Source organism: Triturus cristatus, chromosome 6 (genome assembly GCF_964204655.1).
Source record: "Triturus cristatus chromosome 6, aTriCri1.1, whole genome shotgun sequence".
Taxonomy (NCBI): domain Eukaryota; kingdom Metazoa; phylum Chordata; class Amphibia; order Caudata; family Salamandridae; genus Triturus; species Triturus cristatus.
The window spans coordinates 450,156,223-450,178,806 of record NC_140589.1 but is presented as its reverse complement, the minus strand read 5'-3'; the positions used below and the strand labels follow the sequence as shown (position 1 = coordinate 450,178,806).

The 22,584-nt window shown below is 39.1% G+C and overlaps 1 protein-coding gene across 15 annotated transcripts in view; it reads left to right on the top strand.

Annotated features, from left to right (window-relative positions):
• DST (dystonin) overlaps positions 1 to 22,584 on the top strand; it is a 1,436,897-nt gene that overhangs the window by 711,367 nt on the left and 702,946 nt on the right. For all 15 annotated transcript variants that reach the window (XM_085610880.1, XM_085610881.1, XM_085610884.1 and 12 more), the window contains 3 exons: positions 2,584 to 2,722; positions 9,102 to 9,295; positions 16,055 to 16,217. In XM_085610880.1, the coding sequence (XP_085467006.1) occupies positions 2,584 to 2,722; positions 9,102 to 9,295; positions 16,055 to 16,217 (496 nt within the window). The remainder of the gene's footprint in view (positions 1 to 2,583; positions 2,723 to 9,101; positions 9,296 to 16,054; positions 16,218 to 22,584) is intronic.

The window sequence follows — 22,584 nt, the reverse complement described above, 5'->3', positions numbered from 1 at the left end:
AGAGATGCTCAGTTACATTTTTGGCGGTGTGATTGCTGATTGTGTATTATAAAAGTTATATTTCAAGTCTGAGTAAATAATAGAACTTCACATACCGTACAGCAACGGTTTATGTTTTTTCCTGTTTTTCCTGGGGCAAAAGTAGATAAAAAAGCATATTCATAGAAACAGGTCTCTAGTGTTTTGGTGATAGTGGGGTGCTTAGAAATGATTTGGGTAAAGACCCAATTTCATCCAGTGCAACTGGAAAAGAATTGTGCACACAAGAGAACAAAGGGTACATTTCCATGATAGTCACATCATCAGTGTCGTTGTCATTCCGGGCTCCATGCCAGGACAGAACCGCTGGGGATATTGACCACCGAAGACATACAGTTACACCTTCTCTTACAGTGAACTCAGTTGGAGAACTGAAAACCACATCAAAGGTAGCGTGGCACTGCACTTACAAGTTGGTATGGTCTGACTGAAGAACTTATTGACCCTGTTTTTAGTTCATTAACATTGACCTGGTCATTTAGTCTCTTGGATTTCACTTTGCAGTATAATTTAGGGTCTCATCAGATTCTTACCTGGCATTTCTCTGAACGTATTATGTGCTCTACTTTAAAGTGGTGTAGTAATACCATACCAAGAATTAAATACACAGCAGAGTTTGATAGTGACTTGGCATGGTATTACTGCATTATTATGAGTTAGATCCTTAGAACGAGGATTGACCATGGGAATAGGCGTCTGCAGACACATTTCCAAAAGATTTTCAACCATTCTGAGCATTTTTCCTGGCAAATTCCATCTATTTTTCAGAGATGAAACACATCCGTGGAAAAACCATTAGGTGCAAGTTTTACTGCAAAACACATAATCCTAAATCAGGCGGAAAATCCATTTAGTGCCTCCGTTGGGATTCTTTGTAAACTCCTATTGAGAGACTAATAATAAACAATCTTTATTCGTCAGTAATACTGCCATAAAAAAGATCATGCATTCAAAACAATAACAATTTCACAAAAACATATTTCATCACACAATAAATACACTTATTAATATCATTCCACGAGCATCTAAACAATCCTGTTTCTAGCCTTTACTATTAGGAGTGTATCGAGTCAACCCTTAATCGTCACGTAAAATTCCCTTTAGCATAAAATTAATCATAACAGCCTCATGTAAACACAGTTATATCATACTTTCGCTGCATTTTAATTCTGTTATCTGCCAAGCCAATTCTGCATCCCTCCTGCGCTCAGTCGAATCTAGATTTTCTTGATCTAATCATTGCTTTTAATAAATGCGAAACAACACACAGTGTAGGAGCACTCTGCATAAGTTGCAGGTGCAAAAGAGCAACTTGTGCCTGTCTAAATCTCATTTCTTTTAAATAAGGTTTAAAAAACTGTCGTCTAGGATGTGTAAAATATTTACATAAAAAGATAAAGTGTAAAGTATCCTGTGGATACCTATTTTTGCAGCCACGGGGCCCTCTATCCTCTGTTCGTACTATAAAACCAGGAGGAGAGGCATCTAAGTGATGAAACATATTCAGTCTAAAACGCGTGATTAAAAAACGCTCATAGGGACATGTTAAAAAGGCAAGGTAGTGTTCCATGCCAGGCACTGATTTAACGAGGGCATGGGCTCTTGCCATAGGCTTATTAAACTACCTTCCTTCGCGCTCAGTGCTCTGTGATTTGAAAAATAGATCTTTGATTAAATTTTTGTCCACCTTCTTTACTGACTCATGATTCCTAAAAATATCAGGTCTTCCCAGGGCACTAAATGATTCTTTAATGTATTTAAGCCAGGGGATTTTCAGGGCATGATCCAGGGAGAGACAGTCCAAAATAATTGCTTGATTAAAAGAAGCCTCTTTGTTGGAACATACATTCACCCAACAGAGCAAGGGCTTAACTGCAATGATATATTTAACCCTCAACTCCTCATGTACAGCGTAAGCAGATGATCCCTGTGGCAAATTGAAAATCCATCTTAAACATTTATTTTGGATGATTTGAAGCTTGTCAGCTGCTTATAGCCCCAAATCTCACACCTATACAAAGCCTTTGGAATACAAAATGACTGATATCATTTTAAAATCACCCCCGGAGACCATGTCCCTAACATATGGGCGTAATTTGCTACAGCTCCCAGGGATTTTTACATGACTATAGCCTTTTCCTCCCTCAAGTTGTTCCAATTCAATTTATCGTCGAATAGAACACCTAAATATGTAAAAGTCTGGACTTTGGCTAGGCAAGCCGTGCCAGCCTTTTAGGATTTTTTGCTAATCCCCCTTCAGCTCATTTCCATAACAAATTATTTACTAAAATTGGGTGATAAATCCAGTGTATTCATGAAGGAGACAAACCCATCAATTAAAGCTGGTAATGCCCTGGGAGTTCATGCAATAAGCACCGCGTCGTCCGCATATAGCAGGACTGGTACTGATCTTATCACCATAATAAACAGTAGAAAGCGTGTCATGATGTTTAATAATTAATTATTATTCATGGTGTTTACTTAAGAAAGAATTGAGTTGTGTTTAGGTATTATTAATTCCAGTATTGATTAACTTTGTTTCAGGTTAAAGACTATAAATTTGGTTCTACAAAACACCCAGGGTGCAGAATCTCTTGTGAAACTTTATGAAACAAAGTTGTGTGAAGAAGATGCAGCTACATCTGACAAAAAAGCAATTGAGAGCCTGGTAGCTACACTGAAGGTACGAATTATCTGTATTAAGTCTGTTGTTAAACAAAAAATGAATGCCACTAATGCCAAATTGTTGTGCACGTAAATGAACTCTGTTTTTTTGGATTTGCTTTGCTTATATGATCATTGTCAGGATTTTTGCACAAATGTACAGAAAGATTTAAAAGAAAAACATGAACTTTGATTGGCTATTCACCTGTGTTTTGCCTTCGCTGAACAAGTTTATTTAGATAAAAAAAGCAAATGTTTTGTCCATGTGAGTGACATGTTCTCATGTACTGCTTGATACCCCTATTTCCATCCTATCAAGATAAGAAGTTTGTACTTTTTCAAGCCTTTTAATGAGTTTGTGTGTTTGAGGAAGTTTTGATAATGGGCATTTGTTGCAGAGTAACTTTAACGGAAGTTACCTCCTTGTTTGGCAGTAGATGGTAACTAACTCCAAGTTATTTTTTTTCTATTTTGTTTTGTTTTTTAAACAGTGCTACACTAAACCAAGCGCATCTGAGTTGGAAACATAATGGCTAATGAGACTCCATTAAGCACTGGGCAAGAGAGTTTAAATTTTCTTTCTGACCTCTTATTAGAAGGCATTCCACAAACAAAATGTTTAACGCCAGAAGGTTCTCACTAGCCTTAGCTCTTTTCACTACTGGAATAACTGGCAACGTGTTCTAGAAATTTGGTTTTCCATCAATCTTTTTATGCTAAGATGAGTGTAGAGAATACTTAAGGAAGCACACTCTAACAGAAACAGCAGTACTGATCTCTCATCCACTCAAGGTTTTAAAACATAAACCTGCACAATTGACAGCAGTCTATCCTTTAAGCACAGCATCACCAAGAAATCATCTCCAAAAAGAGCTCAATATATACTCACCAAAATCAGCCTTTTGAGCCTCTGACCAAGATCTGAGTACATCATTTCTTTCTATACTACTTAGTGTACAAAAACATTTCTTCTAGAATTATTGTACATGGTATTGAGAAGTTAGAAGTTTTGGGTGGGAACAAATAGAGAAAGTTTTAGATAACAAAAAACCCTGAACAAACCCAGAAGGAAAACACATCCATCACAGCTGCTGCCATTGAGTTGGTGAATTGCTGATGAGCTGCTGTTTCTGTTTATAAATTGCTTACTTTCCTGGCATACCTGCATCCAGGTTACGATGACTGCATGTGCTGAAAGAGGCAGAAATTGATGTTCCATAGGTAACAGTCACCAAACATTTGTGGTTTGGAATGCACATGAAAAATACACTACAGTCAAACCTTGTGCTGTGCACTGGGCACGTACATAAATCAGTTGCTTCATTATTATCTGTCTCCTACCATGACCTGAACATGCCTTCTGTACCTGCCAGAAACATCTGAGCGTAGAGAAGACCAAACAGAGCAACATCACAGCACACCAGTTAGAAAGCCACAGTACAGTGGATACATGAGAGCAATAATATGTAAAAACAACGTGCAGTGAACCAATTAAAAGTCTAATATTCTTTTATGAACATCTGGTTACTTATAATATTCAGGTAGATACTTTGACTCTGTATGACAGCTGAAACCATCTGTAACACGACCTGATTTGATTCAAAACCTTTCCTATCTTTCTAGTGGTCCATAGAGCATTTCATAAATCAGACCCAAAGTACCTACAGGATAAAATCACCAGACATGTTCTCGGTGGAAAGCCATGTGTCTGTCTCTAAGATCTTTCCCTCTCTCCCCTTCTATCTGTAATACAGGTTTCTTAGTCCAAACCACATTACTTCTCACGCTCAAATCACTGTTTACCTTTGGTGTTCATCCCCTCACTGTCCTGCCCATGGCTACATTCTGAAAGGAGTATGCATCCTGATAGTGACTAGTAGTATTGTAATGCAATTTGAAAAGACAAACCTGCAAGACCGCAAGCGTACATCTTTTTGGTGGTGTTCTTTTCATGCCACATAGGTCTTTTTCAAGCCAGCTGGCTGAGCAAAAGCCCTGCATTTTCTTGGAAACAAGGAACCACAAATGATTGTATTTCAAATATTGTTAGCAAAAGTATTATCTGACTGAAATTTCGCCACCTGTATATTTACAACAATAGTACCCCTTTGGGTGTGCATTTTGAATTAACTCAAATGGGGTGATATTTTTTTAAGCACTATTTAGGACACATCATTTCTGTTAGACGGTATTTTGGTTATGACTTTTTGGTACAACCACAAATATGTGGTAGCCTAACGAAAATACCTCCTTGCAAATTAGCAATTTGTTTATATTTTTAACTGCACCTTTCATCTGTATAACATGTTGGTCAATCAACCATTAATACCTCTACTGCTACTACTACAATCAATACTGCGACTTATAATAATGATGTGGTTTATACATTTATTACTGTCAGTTTGGATGGTAAAGAACCAAGTTGGGAATTGGCAAACTGATACAGTGATGTGAGATTTTATGCTAAAAAATAGTCCTGATCCTTTTAGATCTGGTGATAGCCAATACCTTTTCATAGTACATGTATATAGATAAAGTACTCACTGTCGTACAAGTCTCAGAGGAGTTCCTTTATAAGATTAGGGAACCCCGAGGTGGCTTGCAATATCTTTATAATGGGGGTACTTTCTTCCTAATGATACACGGTCACACCATCACGGCTCCCACAAACCACTTATATCCTTGGTGCGTAGCGCTTTCCTATAAGAAAGAACATGTTTGCAAATGAGAAGAATAAAATTGAATAATGGAATGTCTAGTGCGAAATAAAACTCCTAAAAAGCTGGTACATAATTGTTGCAAAAAGATATTAGAATCAATTTAATGCATTAGGAAAACGCTAAGTAGAAACATACGGTGAGGTTATACCTTTTCTATAACTACCTTAGGAGTGTAAAAAATGAACATGTTGGCAATAATCTCACCTTACAGATTGTCATTGTACAACTAGAAAAACAGATCAGAAGAAAGAAAAGCAACATTTGTTTTGCCATTTAAATTGTTGCTTTAATTATTCTCTCTGTCTTGACCTACCTTTCACCTCGGCTGCTGGTAGCAGGCATTGTGATGTTAGAGCCCAACTGTTGACTTCTGATATGATTTCTTTATAATCGGCGACAGAGTGTGTCACATTTCGCGGGTTATAAAGAAATTAGATACCAGCTTTTCAAACAGGGAATGCATAATCCCATATGTTATAATACACTTACATATAGGGGGTGCTATCTAGTCCTCTTCATCCATTTCCTTTTGCAATTCACATATTTATTGCGCCCAGTACAGCATATAGTAATGGAAAGTGGGTCAGCCCACTCAGCTATTGGCTAACTTCATTGTGATTGACCGCATTCTACTCTTTCACAAGGAGCACATCTTCACACAATGTAGATCCCTTCAGTGCTAGAAATAACTATGATAGTGTGTGCTTTTTGAGACCAAAAATATTTTTATTTTTAGCCAATGTTTAATTTGCTTGTATGACGGAACCACGCAATGGCTGAACAATGTGGTCTTAACAACGACCGGGTCTTCATCACGTATGCCTCTACCAAGCATGCCTTTACAACGGATTTCGTTGCAATGGCATAATTGGTAAAAACATATGTGTGGTTAAGGTTACACCTTAGCCCCCGCCCTGATCCCTAAAATCCAGCCCCCTGCCCTGAGTACAACCCCGACCCCAGCCCTATAAACACCCCATCGCCTCACCCTGAGTCCTAAAAGCGGCCCACAGCTATAAAAACATCCCAGCCCCCACCCTGAGCCCTAAATCCTGTACCTCAGCCCTAAAAAATGGCCCAGCCCCTGCCCTGAGCCCTAAAACCACCCCAGTCAGCTATAAAAAGTACCCAGACCCCCGTCCTATTGGCTTTGTCTATGCTTGCTATGAAGAACTATGTCAACCAATGAAGATGTGAAATAGAAGAGGGTGGGTTGAGAACAAGGTGTTCAAAGTGAAATATCTTCAGTGAACCGCAGCATGAGGGAAAAAGAGGGCGAAGAGAGGAGGTTAGTGAAGCAGAACCCCCATACGTATGTGCTGACTTTGTTGAAAGGCAAGCTGCTTCACCAAAGCGGAGGAAGTTGGCAAAAAGAGACAATCACAATAGGGGGCTGTATACAAAACTGACCCTTGACCATGTTTCTTTGTCCTCCTATCAAAGTTTACTATAATACTATACAATACAAGTTGCTGGGGTCAACACCCCCTGAGCTGGGGTTTGAATGGATACTTCCTGGCACTAATTTAAATTCTTTAACAAGGTATGTAAGACCGACTGAAGGCCTTTCCCTGCTGGACTCCACAATCTGGAAGGAGCCTGGATGTGGGGAGGCTACCCCCAAGATATGCAAATCTAAAATGTGATGATCTGATAACCATTAGGGATCCAATCAAGGAGATTTCAAGACCTCAGGCAGAGCTCTAAAGAGCAGGTGCGATCCAGCAGTAATCCAAGAGAACGTAGCATTCAGACCATAATGATGCAATTCACAGGAGTAAGGAAATAAGGCCCACATGCATCAAAGCAAAAACCGGTCGTAAACGGGCAGATTCTCAGAATCTGCCCCTTTGCGACCGGTATTTTTGCATTTGGGATGCATCATCCCAAATGCAAAAATCGCAATTTAAGTAATCTCTAAATTGCGATTACTTAAATTGCAATTGCATTTAAGGAATCTCAAATTGAGATTCCTTAAATGCAATGCATTAAAGTAAAAATATTAGCGATTTCGCTAATAGGGGGAGCAAATTACCATGAAGTAGAACTTCATGGTAATTTGCAAAAACTTTGCAAAATGCACTAAAGTGCATTTTTCAAAGTTCCATTTTACACACACACATGCCCTTGGGGCATGTGTGTGTGCAAGATGTACTCATATGCAGATTTCAGGGGTGCAACAGGGTGTCCTTTTGACACCCTGGCACCCTTGAAATTGCATGATCAATTTGCGATCCTCTAATTGAGAATCGCAAATTGAGAAAGTCTTCCCATTCATTCCTATGGGCCTCTAGGCCCATAGGAATTAATGGGGAGGTATTCCTTAATTGCGACTCGCAATTTGCGAGTCGCAATTAAGGAATGTTTAGAAATCTCTATTTTGTAAGCGATTTGTACATGCATAGCCTTTTGCTATTCCTTATTAGCGAATCCTTATTTTTCGCTAATAAGGAATCGCAAATGGCATTGTTGATGCATGTGCCAGTAAGACCTCATGGTGGCTTCAACAGCATACCCCAAGTGTCCAAATGTAAATGATGATATGCATCTTAAAAAAAGCTTCTCAGTCACTCCTTTAACTCATTAACTGTAAGCCACTTCACACTTCCTAACCCGCCCTGAAACCTGCAAGCTCTTGACTGATGCAGCTCATGCTTCAAGGAAGTGCAATCCTAAACACGCGCATCAGAATGTATATTGAATAAATGCTAAGAACTAACAGGGACATCCAATATGTGAAACTATGCACCATTAATTACAACAGGCTGCATGCAGCAAAAGTTTATGTTGGCTTCAAGCGCTCTACTGCCTAAGTTAGGCAAGGTTTGTGCTATACAAATACTTGAAATATTTATACATAAAAGAAAATACTGCCTGTCGACTTATCCTCAGAGACAACCTGAAAAGATTGAGGGGGATACAAAGTGATAAATGGGACTCTAACAAAAAGTCAGGTAAATATTGAAGATGCAGCGAGAGACCACTCAAACACCCTTAGATAATGTGTTGAGATGAGAAACAAACCCTTAGGCATTGAAATCTTTTTCTCACTCATTACTATCTCTCCCCAATAAGCAGAAATGTGTACTTGATGAGAAGTGACCTCCCTCCCCCAAAGCATTTCCCTAGTGTAGGTGATATGAACAAGATGGCACTATGTCAGTACGATGAATTTAAGACGAAACAATTTTAACAACTAGACATGCAGTCTCTCTAGCACTGATAACCTACTGGCCTTTTGCTACTTTACTACTGTTGTTTTTTTTCATTCTCATTTAATCTTTGTCAGAATCTGTTCTATTCCCTTTCATTTTCCTCTGTAGAAAAGTAGTCTTCTTGCTCTCTTGGCACAACATTGTTACCCACTGTTTTCTAATAATTTCCAGCCACCTATTTTTATTTTATGCCAATATGTTTCTTTTAAACGTGCCTCAGAACCCAAGCGCTCCTGACAAAAGTGTGCTTAATAAATGAAACTCCAAATTCGCAAAATAAGCACTATGACTCATCTATATTTATGTCCTTTGTAAAATAACCTATTTGATACATGGTAACAGCTAAATAAGTGCATGTACGATATGATAAAAATGTAACTCTTATTAAAATCACTTTAGGCCTGTATGTACAAATTTCTTAACAAACATCTTTTTTAATCATCATTGTTTTATTGTATTTTAGCTTTGGAGGTCGGAAGTAGATGAAAAAAGAGAGGTATTTCATGCCTTGGAGGATGAGCTGCAGAAAGCAAAAGCAATTAGTGATCAGATGTTTAAGACGCACAAGGAACGTGATCTTGACTTTGACTGGCACAAGGAAAAGGCGGATCAGCTGGCTGAAAGGTGGCAAAATGTGCACAGTCAGATTGACAGCAGGTGAGCTCTCCACAGCACGTGGGCACATCTTTTTTATGGAAATGATCACAAGAATGCAGAGGTTGAAGTCGGTAGGAACTGCCTTTATGACTGTTTTGATGCTTCCTTATTAGATGCAAAGAAAGTTCATTCTATTGTGCAATTTTACTCAGTCTTTTGTATTATGCTAATTGCTTCCTCTCTTCTTCTGATGAGCTGACTAGCATGTAAACCTAAATCTGTTTCACTCAGAGGGAAGAAAAACAATCGAACAACAGAAAGAACAACTCCTTGTCTAACCTGTCGGCTTGGTTCCTCCATTTATCTGGTTGTGCACAGGTCTACTGGCTTTTGTCTTACTGTTTTACCCTTACACAATTTGGCCTGTGAAGCTGTCCACAAAAAGTGCATGTCACATTAAGTGACAAACTTTCATTTGATTTAGGCTCAGGTATCCAATCCGGCTGTTCTGCTTTAGAGTGGATTGGAAAGAAGTGAGAATTCTAAGCCAGGTGAGCCATAATGCTGTAGTAAAGGGTTTATGTGAGGATAATAAAAATTCCTGGCATTTTGGTTTAATTTGTAGCACATTGTACTACTCATGGACTTTGACTAAACTCCAAGCATGTGGAGAAGTTCAAATCAACAAGATGTTTCATAGGGGGTTTTGTGTGGGAAAGCAGTGTGTTACTTTTGTTTGCCAACACTTTAAATATGCGCTTAGGCAAAGGATCCTTGTTGCCTAGGGTTTCAGGCATGGGTTTTGCTACCACAATATTTACTTTGCACTAACCCACAATTGCAAATTGTGAACTTTGAGTTAAGCCATTGTATTATATTGAGAATTTATATAGCATGGTCCTCCCACTGATAAGGCTAGGAGCAATGTGCCGTTCTTGTACAGTATACCAGGCCTGGTGCATGTTTGTTAGAATGCAAATTATAGTGTGTCATATACCTTGTGTGAGAGCCAGGTGAGTGCTCCAGTCTTGCTGTTGCGGACCTTGTAGGGCACCTAGACCCGTGTATGTTTGCACCCATCTCCATCTTTTTCTTATGAAGAAAGCTTGTAATTCACAACCGTATCTTCTTGAATCACTTTATTTGTGGCTGGCCTTGAGGCTTGAGCTTCCTATTATGTGGAGAGCTTGCTCTGATTCCTTATATTTATTTAGATAGGTAACAGGATATGTCCATTCTTTTACTGGGCAGCAATGGAATTAGTAAGCAAACAATGTGTACTGGCTCTTGGAGAGAAAGTGAAATGTTGGGACACACAGGGAACAGTAAAACCAATTGAAGGAGATAGGGCGTTTTACCACGGTGCACATCTGCAGTAACCGGTGCCCAGCACTGGGGACCACATATCCTAAAGGTAAAAGATAAAATGATAATGTTTTTAGGAGATGCAGTACTAAAATGGTGTATAGTACGAGAATATGGCATTCTTTGCTATAAAAGTTTAGTCTTAGAGCAAGAGCTGCAGAAAACGGGATGATGGGGGCGAGGTGGTCTCAGATGCAAAATCGGAGAATATTCTACTGAAACAAGAACAGAGGCAAGTGACGGAGAAAAATAAGGTGTATGAGCTCAACAAGTGTCTGAAAAGAAAATAGAAGTGAGTCCGTACCTACCATGATATGTATAATGCTAACATTTCCCGAAGGACAGGCGGATGACAGTTGTGCTTCACAAACAAATGTAGACTGCCCTGGTTTCACCGAGGCAAAGTCAGTTGAGTGCATAGTACATAGCCTACATCATAGAATGCGACATCAGGATGGGTGGTGTGTGTTGCTTGGCTGTAAATGTTCCTTACTATCATTATATCTGCAGCAGTTGGTGGTTCGCTATAGAAGCTTTAGTGTCAGCGACTCTTCTTTTATTGGATCACCAGCCAGGCTTAAGGTGCACTTCTCGGATTAAGAAGAAATAAGGGATAGTTTGAGGTAGAATGTGTATTGTTAGATGAAGGAAGAATGTTTAATGTACAGCAAAATATTTCAGGTATGAAATCAGCTTTTGTCATGAAGGGAGTTAAAAATTTGGTTAGCGCCGGGCTGATACCCGACTTTGAAAGATTTTGAAAGCAATAATATTTTAAGAGCGAAAGAGAGCAAACACACTGCGCAATTAACAACCCTTAAGTGTTATAATCGTAGGCAATGTATGTATTGTTAAATGCTTGTATTTGTGTACACGCATGCTCGAGTCACACAGTCTTGTAATCAAGAATTCAGATAACCACTCCCAGAGTTCCTCCTACACTTGCACTACTATTTTGGGATTTACAGGAATCCTAAGGAGTACTCCTCGAAACCTGTGACCACACAGAGGAATACCATGCAAGTGCTTCCCGAGTGGGAATGGCAAAATATTAAAACAAATCTACTTCTAAGTTTGTGGGTGCTACTTCTGTGGCCACTCATTCTCACTTTACCTTCTGTTCTCACAACTTGAAATTATGACTGTAGAAAAGCCACTGTAAGTGCCTGCTACAAACCTATACTCCCACGTATTCTGTTGTTGTAAATCAAGAGTTAAACGCATTCATGTATTTACTGTTTTGTACACTTCAGTTATATACTTTATGTCAAAGGTGATAAATCATGGCTAAGCTGTGAATCTTGTCACTCAGAGAGGGTGCTGTTGCAGAGTGGTGTATTACTGAGAATAGAAAATGTCCTAGCTAACGTGAAGGAAAGTTTCAATACTATTAAGGACACAGAGGTGAGGAATATGATTTTTTCCCATTTATTTTGTTCAGCAGTGTTATGAAAACAACATATTTTGTTCAAAGACCACAAATCCTAAGAGTCTTTGCAATAGTTCAAGAACACAACTGTAGAGTCAGTCCTATATATCCAACATCAAGGAAAAGCACTTCCTCTTTCTTTGAGCGAGGCATCATGCACTCAGTTTTCCTCGCAGAATTCTAATTTCTTGTCTGATCCTACAGAAAAACATAAGATATCCTGTATAAGAAACCAACCAACAATTATGTGTAAAACAAAGTACCATATCTAACAAATTGCTACAAAGTCAGAGATCCATAACCAATTAAACGAAAAGCATTAAAGACATTTTAAACCACAGTAATGCTTTAAACCAACGGAATATCTTAGGTCATTGTGAAGGTTCTTATACTGTTCATAACCAAACATACTTATCCAACCGAAGACCTCTCAGGCTACAGGGAGGGTAGTAGATTGCATCTAATCAGGAGTGATAATCCTCGCCTCTGTGTCCTTCATATAATTGAAACTTTCCTTCATACTAGCTAGGAAATTTTATATTCTATGTCAGGACCTGGAGGCTCAGATTATGCAAGTTTAAAGCTGGTTAACAATTAATGAAGCTATGCCAGTGATTGGTTTGAAATAAAAGGTCTTGAAAGTTGACTCCGAAGACCAATCGGGCGCTCTGAGAATATCCTCGAGGCGGAAGTCACTATGGAGCCATAGCACCCCTAGCAGAGTGGGCCCCAGAGGAGGTCGTATCAATACCTGCTTCCTGAAAGACCCATCTCACCCAACAGGTGATAGTCGTGGTAGAGTCCAGCTTGAAAGGCTTCTTGAGGGAAATGAATAGTTGCGCCACCTTCAGTGGCCTATAAATCAGTCATGGTTTCATAGGCCCAGGGTAATGAACCACCCTAGTATTGGACTTCGTACGACGCAAAATAGTAAATGACATTCCTTCCAGAGTAAACATAAGGGCTGTAATGTCAAGGGCACGGACATCAGACACACTTTTATAGGTAATGAGGCATAACAAAAAGGCTAGCTTTCCTGTAAGCTCCTTCCACGACAAGTATAGATTATCCTGCCACAAATGCAGCATTTTAAGTACAACAGTAACATCCCACAGAGTGGAATATTCCAGTTCCAGTGGGAAGGATAACTAAATACCCCTGAAAAGACGACACACTAGAGGATGTTCTCTTACTGGGACAAAATGAAAAGGCACATGACCTGTCAAAACTGCCGATCTACATGCATTAATAGTGTGATAAGCCAACCCCTATTCAACCAACTCTGATAAGAAATTGACAACATGCACTACATTTTCCCCCACAGGTTAAAGATCCCTTCGCATATACCAGCGTGACCATCTCCTTCATGCCAAACCATATCTCTTGATGGTCGAATCTGCCCAAGCTTTTTTGATGAGGGAAGAAGCCCACATCAAAAGGCCTGGGACTTCCCAATGTCCCCTGTAATCCTCCAACTCATCAGCAGAAGAGTTCCATCCTGAACAAGATAATGCAAGTTGGGTCCGTCAGAAGCTGAAGAGTCAGGGGTTGTTAGATTAGAAAATCCATAGAAAGTTCCAGAAGAACTGAAGACCATACTTGCGACCTCCAGAGAGCTGTCACCAAGATCACCTCTGCCTTGTGAAGCCTGACCACCGCCGTAAGTTTGGCTATCATTGAGAATGGGGATAACACATACCCCGAAACTGAGTTTTATTACAGAAGACAGGTCCAAGGGTTCTCCTCCTTAGTGTTATTGCCTTTTCTTGTTTGTAAGGAGAATGCTATCTCTAGGTATTGGACCTTATTTACCTCAATTTTTGTAACTGATTGGGGGTATGTGAGTGCCTCCTCCTCCTCGTTCAGTAGGAAAACAAAAAAATGCTTCAGAAATTCAGGTGAGGATTTTCTTTATTATGCTTTTATCTTTGAGTTCTCATTATTTGCTCTAAGTATGACGTACATGGTCATCTGGACCTGGGCTTTCTCAAGGCTTTTTAAAATGATTAGGGTCAATTGTTACATTTTTGTCTATTTGTGGATCGGGATTATACCTAGAAAGATGCTGCCATACAGACTGCAACCAAATATTTATTCTTGACGTTTCGAACTATTTGTAACACAAGTTTTTCCTGAAACAAAGACGAAAATGTATCTGACTCTTTCTCGGTATTATCATCTGTTCCCTGATGGGAGCAGGAATCGTCTTTAGATGTATAACCATGGTGGGAATCTTCCTGAGGATCCTGAGTGTCCGGTGTCTTTTTAGGACAGCCTGGTTTCAAAGGCATCCAACAAGGTAGAGGCCTCTGCAAGGATGACCTTTAGTCCAAGCCTTGACTTTACTCTTAGGGTCCCTCTGTTATCCGTAGGAGGCTCTCGCCTCAGGTCTTTCACAAGTCGCGCATCTCGCAGCGAGGCCGTCAGAAACACACGAATGGCTTCGCTGTCACCCCAGCATGTCTAACACTGACCGCTGCCCAGGGCCCCTAGGAGATAATGCACACACCGCATCAGCGGAAACATTCCTATTGGGGAAAGAAAACCCTACGCCTACACACCAAAGTATGAACCACAGTATTAATTAGTCAAAGGGGAAAGAACGACCCCACACATAGACTACTAGGTTATAAAAAACAGTAATAATTCGACAAAAACATCCAATATGAAGGAAACTGACTTATCTGGCTGGTGAGCAGCGAAGAAAGAGGAAGTGCTTTTCCTTGATACTGGCTATATAGGACTGACTCTATTGTTGTGTTGTTGAACTATCGAAAAGACTCTTGAGATTTGTAGTCTTTGAATGAAATATGTTGTTTTCATAAGTCTGCTGAGGAAAATAAATGGAAGAGAAAGCATAATCTGCGCCTCAGAGTCCTGACATAGAAATTGGATTTTGTAAGTCAAGCTAGAGATCGACAGACACATAGTTGCCTGGGTCATAGAAGCAGACAGTGTTACCTGAGGAAGCGGAACCTTGAAAAGACAAACTTTCCACTTTCTGTGGTAGACCACAATGTATGTACTGTATAAGAGCACAGGTAGGAGTAAAATGTATCCACACTTATCTGCTGTTAAGCTATCTATTTATTCATTTCATAAGTTTTTGAAAGCCCCACCTTTGACACTGTGCCCACTCAAAGTGATAGGGCCCCCCCAGCAGAATATGACGAGGTACCCCTAGGTCTACCATATCTTACAGATATCCATTGAATTTGAACCGAATGGCGGCCCCCAGACAGGTTGCCCTTACCCCCCTTCTTGCATTGCAGGACTGCCTTATGCCCCTGCTGTGCCTATGTCTGTTTTAGTCCTGGACGTCGATATGTCATAGTTAATACTTACATAAAATATGGTTTGAACAATATTACTGAGGAGTCAGTCAAATATTTGTCTTCATTGCTTGATTAAATCAGCAGGGTTTTTGGCCACATTTTAAATATTAAATTAGAAAACAACTTCCATGCTAAATGTACGATGTATGCTTGTCGTGCAAAAAAGGTAATGGTTTGATGTTCAATCAGCACCATGACCTGCGAAAAACTCTTTCTTGCTGCACCGCCTGTGTTATACGTAGTTCATGTGATGCATCCCTTTTTCTATTGTCAATTTCAGCCACCAAGAACTTGAAAATCTAATTAGAATCTGAGGCATTGATGTGCTAATGCATTCAAATGTACTTATGGTGTGAAAATGTTTGAAGTAGCAGATGAAAAATGAGCTTGAAGCCCCAGTAAAGATTCTTTGGACTGCTATTGCAAGTGAGCTAGAGAAAGCAGAAATAATCAAAATTGAAAGTACCTCCAACTGTAATGAATTCTTTACAGGAACAGAAAAGCTAAATTATGTTATATGCATTTTGAACTGGTTTTCTACTAGCTTAAAACACAGTGATTTTGGATGTCTTCTGTGCCTTTATATTTTCACATTCTGTTTTTTTACTGTTGCCTATATCCATTCAATATGCCTGTTCTGCATTTCTAGCCATCCATTCACGAATAAATATTATTCTCACATTATACTAGGTTACGTGACTTAGATGGTATTGGAAAATCATTAAAGTACTACAAAGAGTCATATGTGGCACTGGACAACTGGATTACACAAGTTGAAGAAACCCAAAAAAGACTGCAGGAAAATCAGCCTGAGAACAGCAAAGCTCTGGCAAAACAGTTACACCAGCAGAAGGTACTTGGAAATATGTGGATCATGACATTAGATCAGTACTGGCAAATATGTACCACAATAAACGTAGTACACGCTCCTCTCTCACAAGCCCTTAAGAGTTGTGCACATCCGCATTTATGCTAATAATATTGTAGGTGATCTTCAGATGGGCAGGCATTACTATCCAACTACCCTTCAGTTGTGTTTCATGCAGATCTGAAAATGTGAGCATATGGGTCTCAGTCCTCACTTAATTCATAATGAAGATTGTTCAAAACAGCAGCCGCCCAATGTGATGTTGCCCTGTGCAACTTTGAATTCAGAGCTTATAAGAATTGTGGTAAAGCCATTTATCTTTGATCAAATAACACCAGTTTTATTTAGTTTGATTAGCTGCACACTCCCAGTGACCCTCATACTAAGCATTCAGTGATTGTCTATTTCTGGTTTGTGGATGGCAGAAAGGTTAATTCTAGTGAAAATCCCATATGTGTAACAGGCTGTCCACCATCAGTGCTTAAATAGGTGAAGACGGAAGAGAGTTGATGCTCTTTGATGTGGTTATGTTGCAACCCATCCCGTCCTACTATTCACTTCAACGTAGATTCCCAGCTCCTGGCAAATGGCTGTAATGGCTTTGTTACTTACCTTCATCATGAATTAAATAATCTCCCTTTCAGACATGTTTAATCTATTTTAAGGCACATTGGGAAATAAGGTTTAGCACTCATGACTGCAGATTTCTTTTGGGCACATTGTGGGTGGTCAATCCCACTAGGAATTCCATCTCTCTACTCCATAACTCTTGTGGATTGTATTTAGTAATTTAAACTTTCATCATCGGAGCCAGAAGAGTGCTTTTAATGCATGTTTAATGTTGTTGCACTGCTCTAGGCTCACTCACATTTTGAACACTTGCCTTTGGATTCTTCGGTGGCTTTTGATGTGTCTCTTCGTGAACCGGTTGTAAACACTGTTTCAATAATCTATGCAGGACATCACAAGTCCTCTTATCAGCACATCGTGGCATTAAGTGAAGAGAAGCGAGAGGATTATTTGTAGTAGGTAGACCTTACAATTTCATGCCGCCACGGTCAGATGAATGGCTCAGTGCTCACGTTGTTCAGGTCCCTTCTCTTCCTCAATCAGACACATCTTCCAGTATTTTCCGAAGAGCACTCGTGAGCGGAATGCTGTTTTGTCACCCTAGGAGTAGGGGAGACTCTTCTGTAGCAGATATTTATTCAGACTGCTAATATTGCTCCCTCTGGACACACTGCACAGACATAAACGAAATATGATGCTTTTTTGTGGTTTTGTTAAGTTGATTGATACTCTAAAAGAAAACAGTTTAGAAAAATTAATGGTGAATTGATCTAAACCTTTTATGAGCACCCTGTGTTTTCAAAAAATAATGGTGGCATCAGCTCCCGTTTTATCACTGGCCCCACTACAGTGGGAAACATAGCCTCCAACCGTCATCATGACTAGACTGCTGACAGTCTAGTCTTTATTTTAGCTGTCTACAATTTAAATTCCATGCACAGAGTGTACAGTACAGTTCTCTGGTACCACACAGTACACTTTTACTGCTGCCCTACTGTACCCTAGGATATGATGTCTCATAGATTTGTGCTACTCAATGTCTGTGTCTTAGTGTTTCATTACAGTGCATGAACTTTTAAATGTGGTTTTATTTCATAAATATGATAACATAACAGCGCTCACTATGGTTGAAGATTCTTTAAAATATGGAGCAGCATACACATGGATCAGCTGTTATGCAAAACCTTTTCCACAAACCTATTTCCACAAATTTCAAAGGAGTAGCTGGAGCCATCATAGAGCATGCCTTTATTTCGAGAAAAAAAAATCCCTACACTTCTCTTATTAATAGATCGTTTAAGTCCCTTGTTTGGGGGTAAACTCACCTGTGCCACTTTTTCTCCTCCTCACTATGTACCCTTTGTTTATGTTGTTTGCACGGGTGCGTCCTAAACCCCTGCCATCTTTTCTCTACTCTACTCTTCTCATCATCCATCTTCCTTTATCCAAGTTGGTTCTATCTCCTTTGTCCTTAAACAGTTTTTTTCTTTATCTTAGCCCTCTTCCCCTAGTTATACATTAGCACCTTTGCCCATACCTATACACTACTATCCCTGCTTACTCCCATACCTTTGGAATCCCAGCACTACCTATGCGCAATTGCTTATATGCTTCCCTACACCCTAGCATGTGTACCCTTGCTGATATTGTAGTATCTCCATCTCTACTTGTATTCCAGTAAAGTTCCACTTTCCTTTACCCTCGTACCTTCACCCCGCCTATACCTGGTTGCACCATGTTAATTCAGATTTTTCACTGAGAATTAGTATCAGTTCATCTTCAACACTTCAAAAGTGTAATGTGTTCCATTAAAACAGATTAAGGGCAGTATTACTGTGAAAAACAACACTTTGTTTTTTCCATTTTTAACTGATAGACTAAAAATAATTGTAGCTATCATCAGCACACCTTAAACATATTTCCAACAGTGACACTAAGCAGACGTAATCATAGTGGTTAACCCTTTGTCTAACCCCTTAACTTTATACCTTAAACCATCAAGCATGTATCATTAACCCTTCAACCTTATCACCTATGCATTGAATTTATAATCTTAACTTGTAAGTCACATACTTCCAACCCTACACTGAAATGTTTAACCAAACCTCTAGCCGTATAGCCATATCCCATCCCTAATCATTTATGCATACCATCTATACCTCAAAGCCCGAAACCTTAACCCTATACTCTATGCCCTTAAGCCCTAAACCTTTAACCCTCCAGCCCAAAACCATAACAGTTTATCTTTAGCTCCTAATGCATTAACCCTTAATCTCTAGGAACATACCCCGTACCTATACCCTTACCCCTTCAATCTTTAATCTCTAACCCCATTTCCTAATTTGTGTACCTTAAACCCTAACCCTCAACCCTACACCCCAAACTCCTAACCCTGAATCCCAACCCCATAACAATTTACCTATATCTATGACCCTAACCCTATATGCTTATCCCCTATTGCCCACACTTTACACCCTATTCGTTTAAGCCTTTGTTTTTTCAAAACCTTTTATTAAGGTTTTTAAGATGCAAAGAACAGACAAGTACAACATGAGACATAATAATCTTTTCAGACTATGACATTTATTCAGTGGTGTCGTTAGATTTTTTGTTAGTCCAAATGTGATTATCATAAGGGCACTAATCTTCAAATGCCTCCTATTGTTTACCAGTTCCATAAAGAATTTAAAATCACTAGCTGATGACCTGAAGTGACCCATGTAGAGCTGAGGAGGCAATAGATGATAGAAAGGATTATGAACAAAAGGAGATAGCTATAGATATAAGAAAGAAACAAGAAGAGAAAGACAGCGGGTGAAAGCCTTGCCATATCCATCTATACTTAGTTTTAAGAAATGGGTCTGTAGATTACAAAAATGTGTGATCTTTGACATCAGCTTGAAGAGCTTGATTATATTTGTCTAGTATTTGAATAAGGGGACTTTTGCCTTTTAAGTACAAATCAAGTTTAGACCAAAGCTTTCTTGGTGAGCTCAGTCTAAAAGGATTAGTAAAGACAGTATTGAAGCAAACCCTGGCCCACCATGTGTTTTAAGACCAATCTTTGGAGCTATTCCATTCACACAGGATAGAATTGGTACCTAAGATTTAGAGAAGGTCCCGGAAATAAAGATCTGAAGTGTTTAAAACCAGAAAGCGCTTAATACTGCAAGCACCTAGAACCACATTTATACAATCTAAAGATACGTTTTGGTGGAATAATTTACTGATTGACTTTTTGATATCTTTCCAGAACTGTCTTGTAAATTTACAGCTGAAAAGCATATTTCCCCCATCATCAGCTGCTTCCTACAGTTCCAGTTTATATCCAAATTAAGTACATTTAGTTTAAAAAGTTTAAAAGGATTTAAAGATAAATAAGAATTTGCACTGGGATAAAGAGGAAGCAATCTTAGCAGCCTCAGACGATTTCCATGTTTTTGACTATAAATCCTACGAGAATGGTTGAGAGGTTTGCTCCAGTCTCATTCCATTTTATTTCTGCCTTCATAATAAATGTTGATTTACTGCTCAGGATTGAGTCATATTTTAGCTGCTGCATGGCCCTTTACAGAGAGTTTGCACAGCAAAATGCCCTGGAAGTTTACTGCACTTAATTTGCTAAGTACGGCGTTGAGTCTGAGACATTAATAAAAATCTATATTGGATAAGTTACTTTTCTGTTGCAGCATAGGAAAAGACATTGAACTGTGCTGCTTCCTAAGTCTCCAATGTATATTATTCCTTTTTATGCCCATTCCTCCCAAAACAGTATCTTGATCGCTATTCAAACCTTAAGATTGTTCCATATTGCCGTCAGAGTAGAGCCAGAAATGTTAATGTTTCGTTTTTTTCAAGGTATTTCAGTGTTGAGGTATATCCTTCATTTTAGTATAAGAGTGGAGTACTTTGATACCGTGGGAGGTAGGGGTGGTCAGAGGTGTGAGTGGTTTGGGAAGATCATATTCTGTTTGCGGGTAGGGGGTTAATCCAGACATCCCATTTTGTAGCCAGTGTATACTGTGTCTTGCAGGAAATACTTTTTGGTATTTGTAAAACTCTGACAAGCAACCCCACTTAGTGATTTAGGTGTTATGAGTTTTTGGAGAGAAATCATAGCTTTTTTGCCTTTCAAAATAAAGTCTGAAATAAGTCTGTCAAATGATTTGAAGACGCTCATCCATACTTGTAAAGGGGCTATGCTAGTAATACCATTATTTTAAGTCATTTTATAGGTCTCCAATCTCTCCAAACATTATATGAATTTAGGAATTCAGGAATCGGCCAATCATTTTTATTTCCACTTTGGCTCCTGGATTCATCTACATTGTTGCAAAACCAGATTCCAACATATTTGATACATTTGTATTGTCATTTTACACCTAGTTCACTTTGTTCAGGCAAATAGCAGAGATCATTTAAGGGAAACTCCAGCTTCTGAGTCAAATTGCAAACTCTTGGTCAAATATCTCTTATGGCTTGGGGCTTAATATCGAAATTCTACTCATTGTTTCCTATAAGCCTAGAAGTAGACACTCCTGCTTCACTGAATCAATATAATTTTGTATACAGAGGCATCGTTTCATTTGTGAGTTAGGAAGTTCCACCACAGGCACAGGTCCTCACATGCCCCTGTCTGCACCCTAGTACAACTATTCCTATCCCTACTCCTTACATAATACCATTTTCAACTTAGCTTTATTCTTAGGTCTCTTAATGCCTCTTTTTCTAATGTAGTTTTGTTACAGATTGTAAAATGTTGCAAGGAAATGAGTTTTCCCATTATGTAATTTACTGAAATGAAGTTTCATTCTGCCTGGTGTCCACCTATTTGATTTATTATGAAATTAGGTACAGCCCTGTGACTAGCATCCTCTCTGTTGAACAGCCTTTCAGTGATGTAGACACCACTTCCTGTTTAATCTTAGTCTTTCAACATACTCTCTGTATGTACCTAGTCCTACATTGACCTCATACTGAAGATATATATATGTTGTAGAATGCTTATTGTTAAAGTTTGATTTCTTTACTGCGCCATTTATTTGATGCGTGTGAGCATACAATTACAAAGTATACTATCATCTAGTTCACATAGATGCTTCTTAGAGAATAACTGAGCCTTCTCTTGTGTTGTGCAACCCATGCCTTTGCATGCATTCTTGTTGTCATGAATAGTGTCATTCATGACGCCAGGTGTGGCGCAACAAGAATACAACGGCACTAAAGAAATATAGCTTCAAACCTTGAAATCTATATTCCTGTTTTTCTGACATTAATAGTACTTTCACACTGTAGTAAGAACATTCATAGAAACGTACAGCAACAGAAAGCCATTTATGAGTACCCAAATAATCTGAGAACGATTTAGCGGAAAAGCGAACTACCAGAAGGACAGTGTTGTAAAATAATAAGCCTACTCAAGGACAGTAACATTCATATCATATTCTAAAATAATACCTGTTTCTAAACTAAAATCCTGGTATGGAACATGGGTGTTATTTAGAATTTGGCCGTCATGGTCAGGGACATCTTAAGGATTTTGGGGGCCCTGGGCAAGCATATTTGGGGGCCCCTATAAGGAACAGTTTATAAGTTATGATCTTTTTTCAGCTCTTTCATATCCTCTTAGGCCGAGTCACTGACAGTGTACAGGAACACACTGGTCTAAATTCTAAGTGTGTTTCCATGTAATATTCAGGGATAGTGATGTGTGTTTTCAATATTGTAACACTGCCGCTGCTCGCCAATATTAATGCAAATAATCTCTGTGACACCCTCTCAT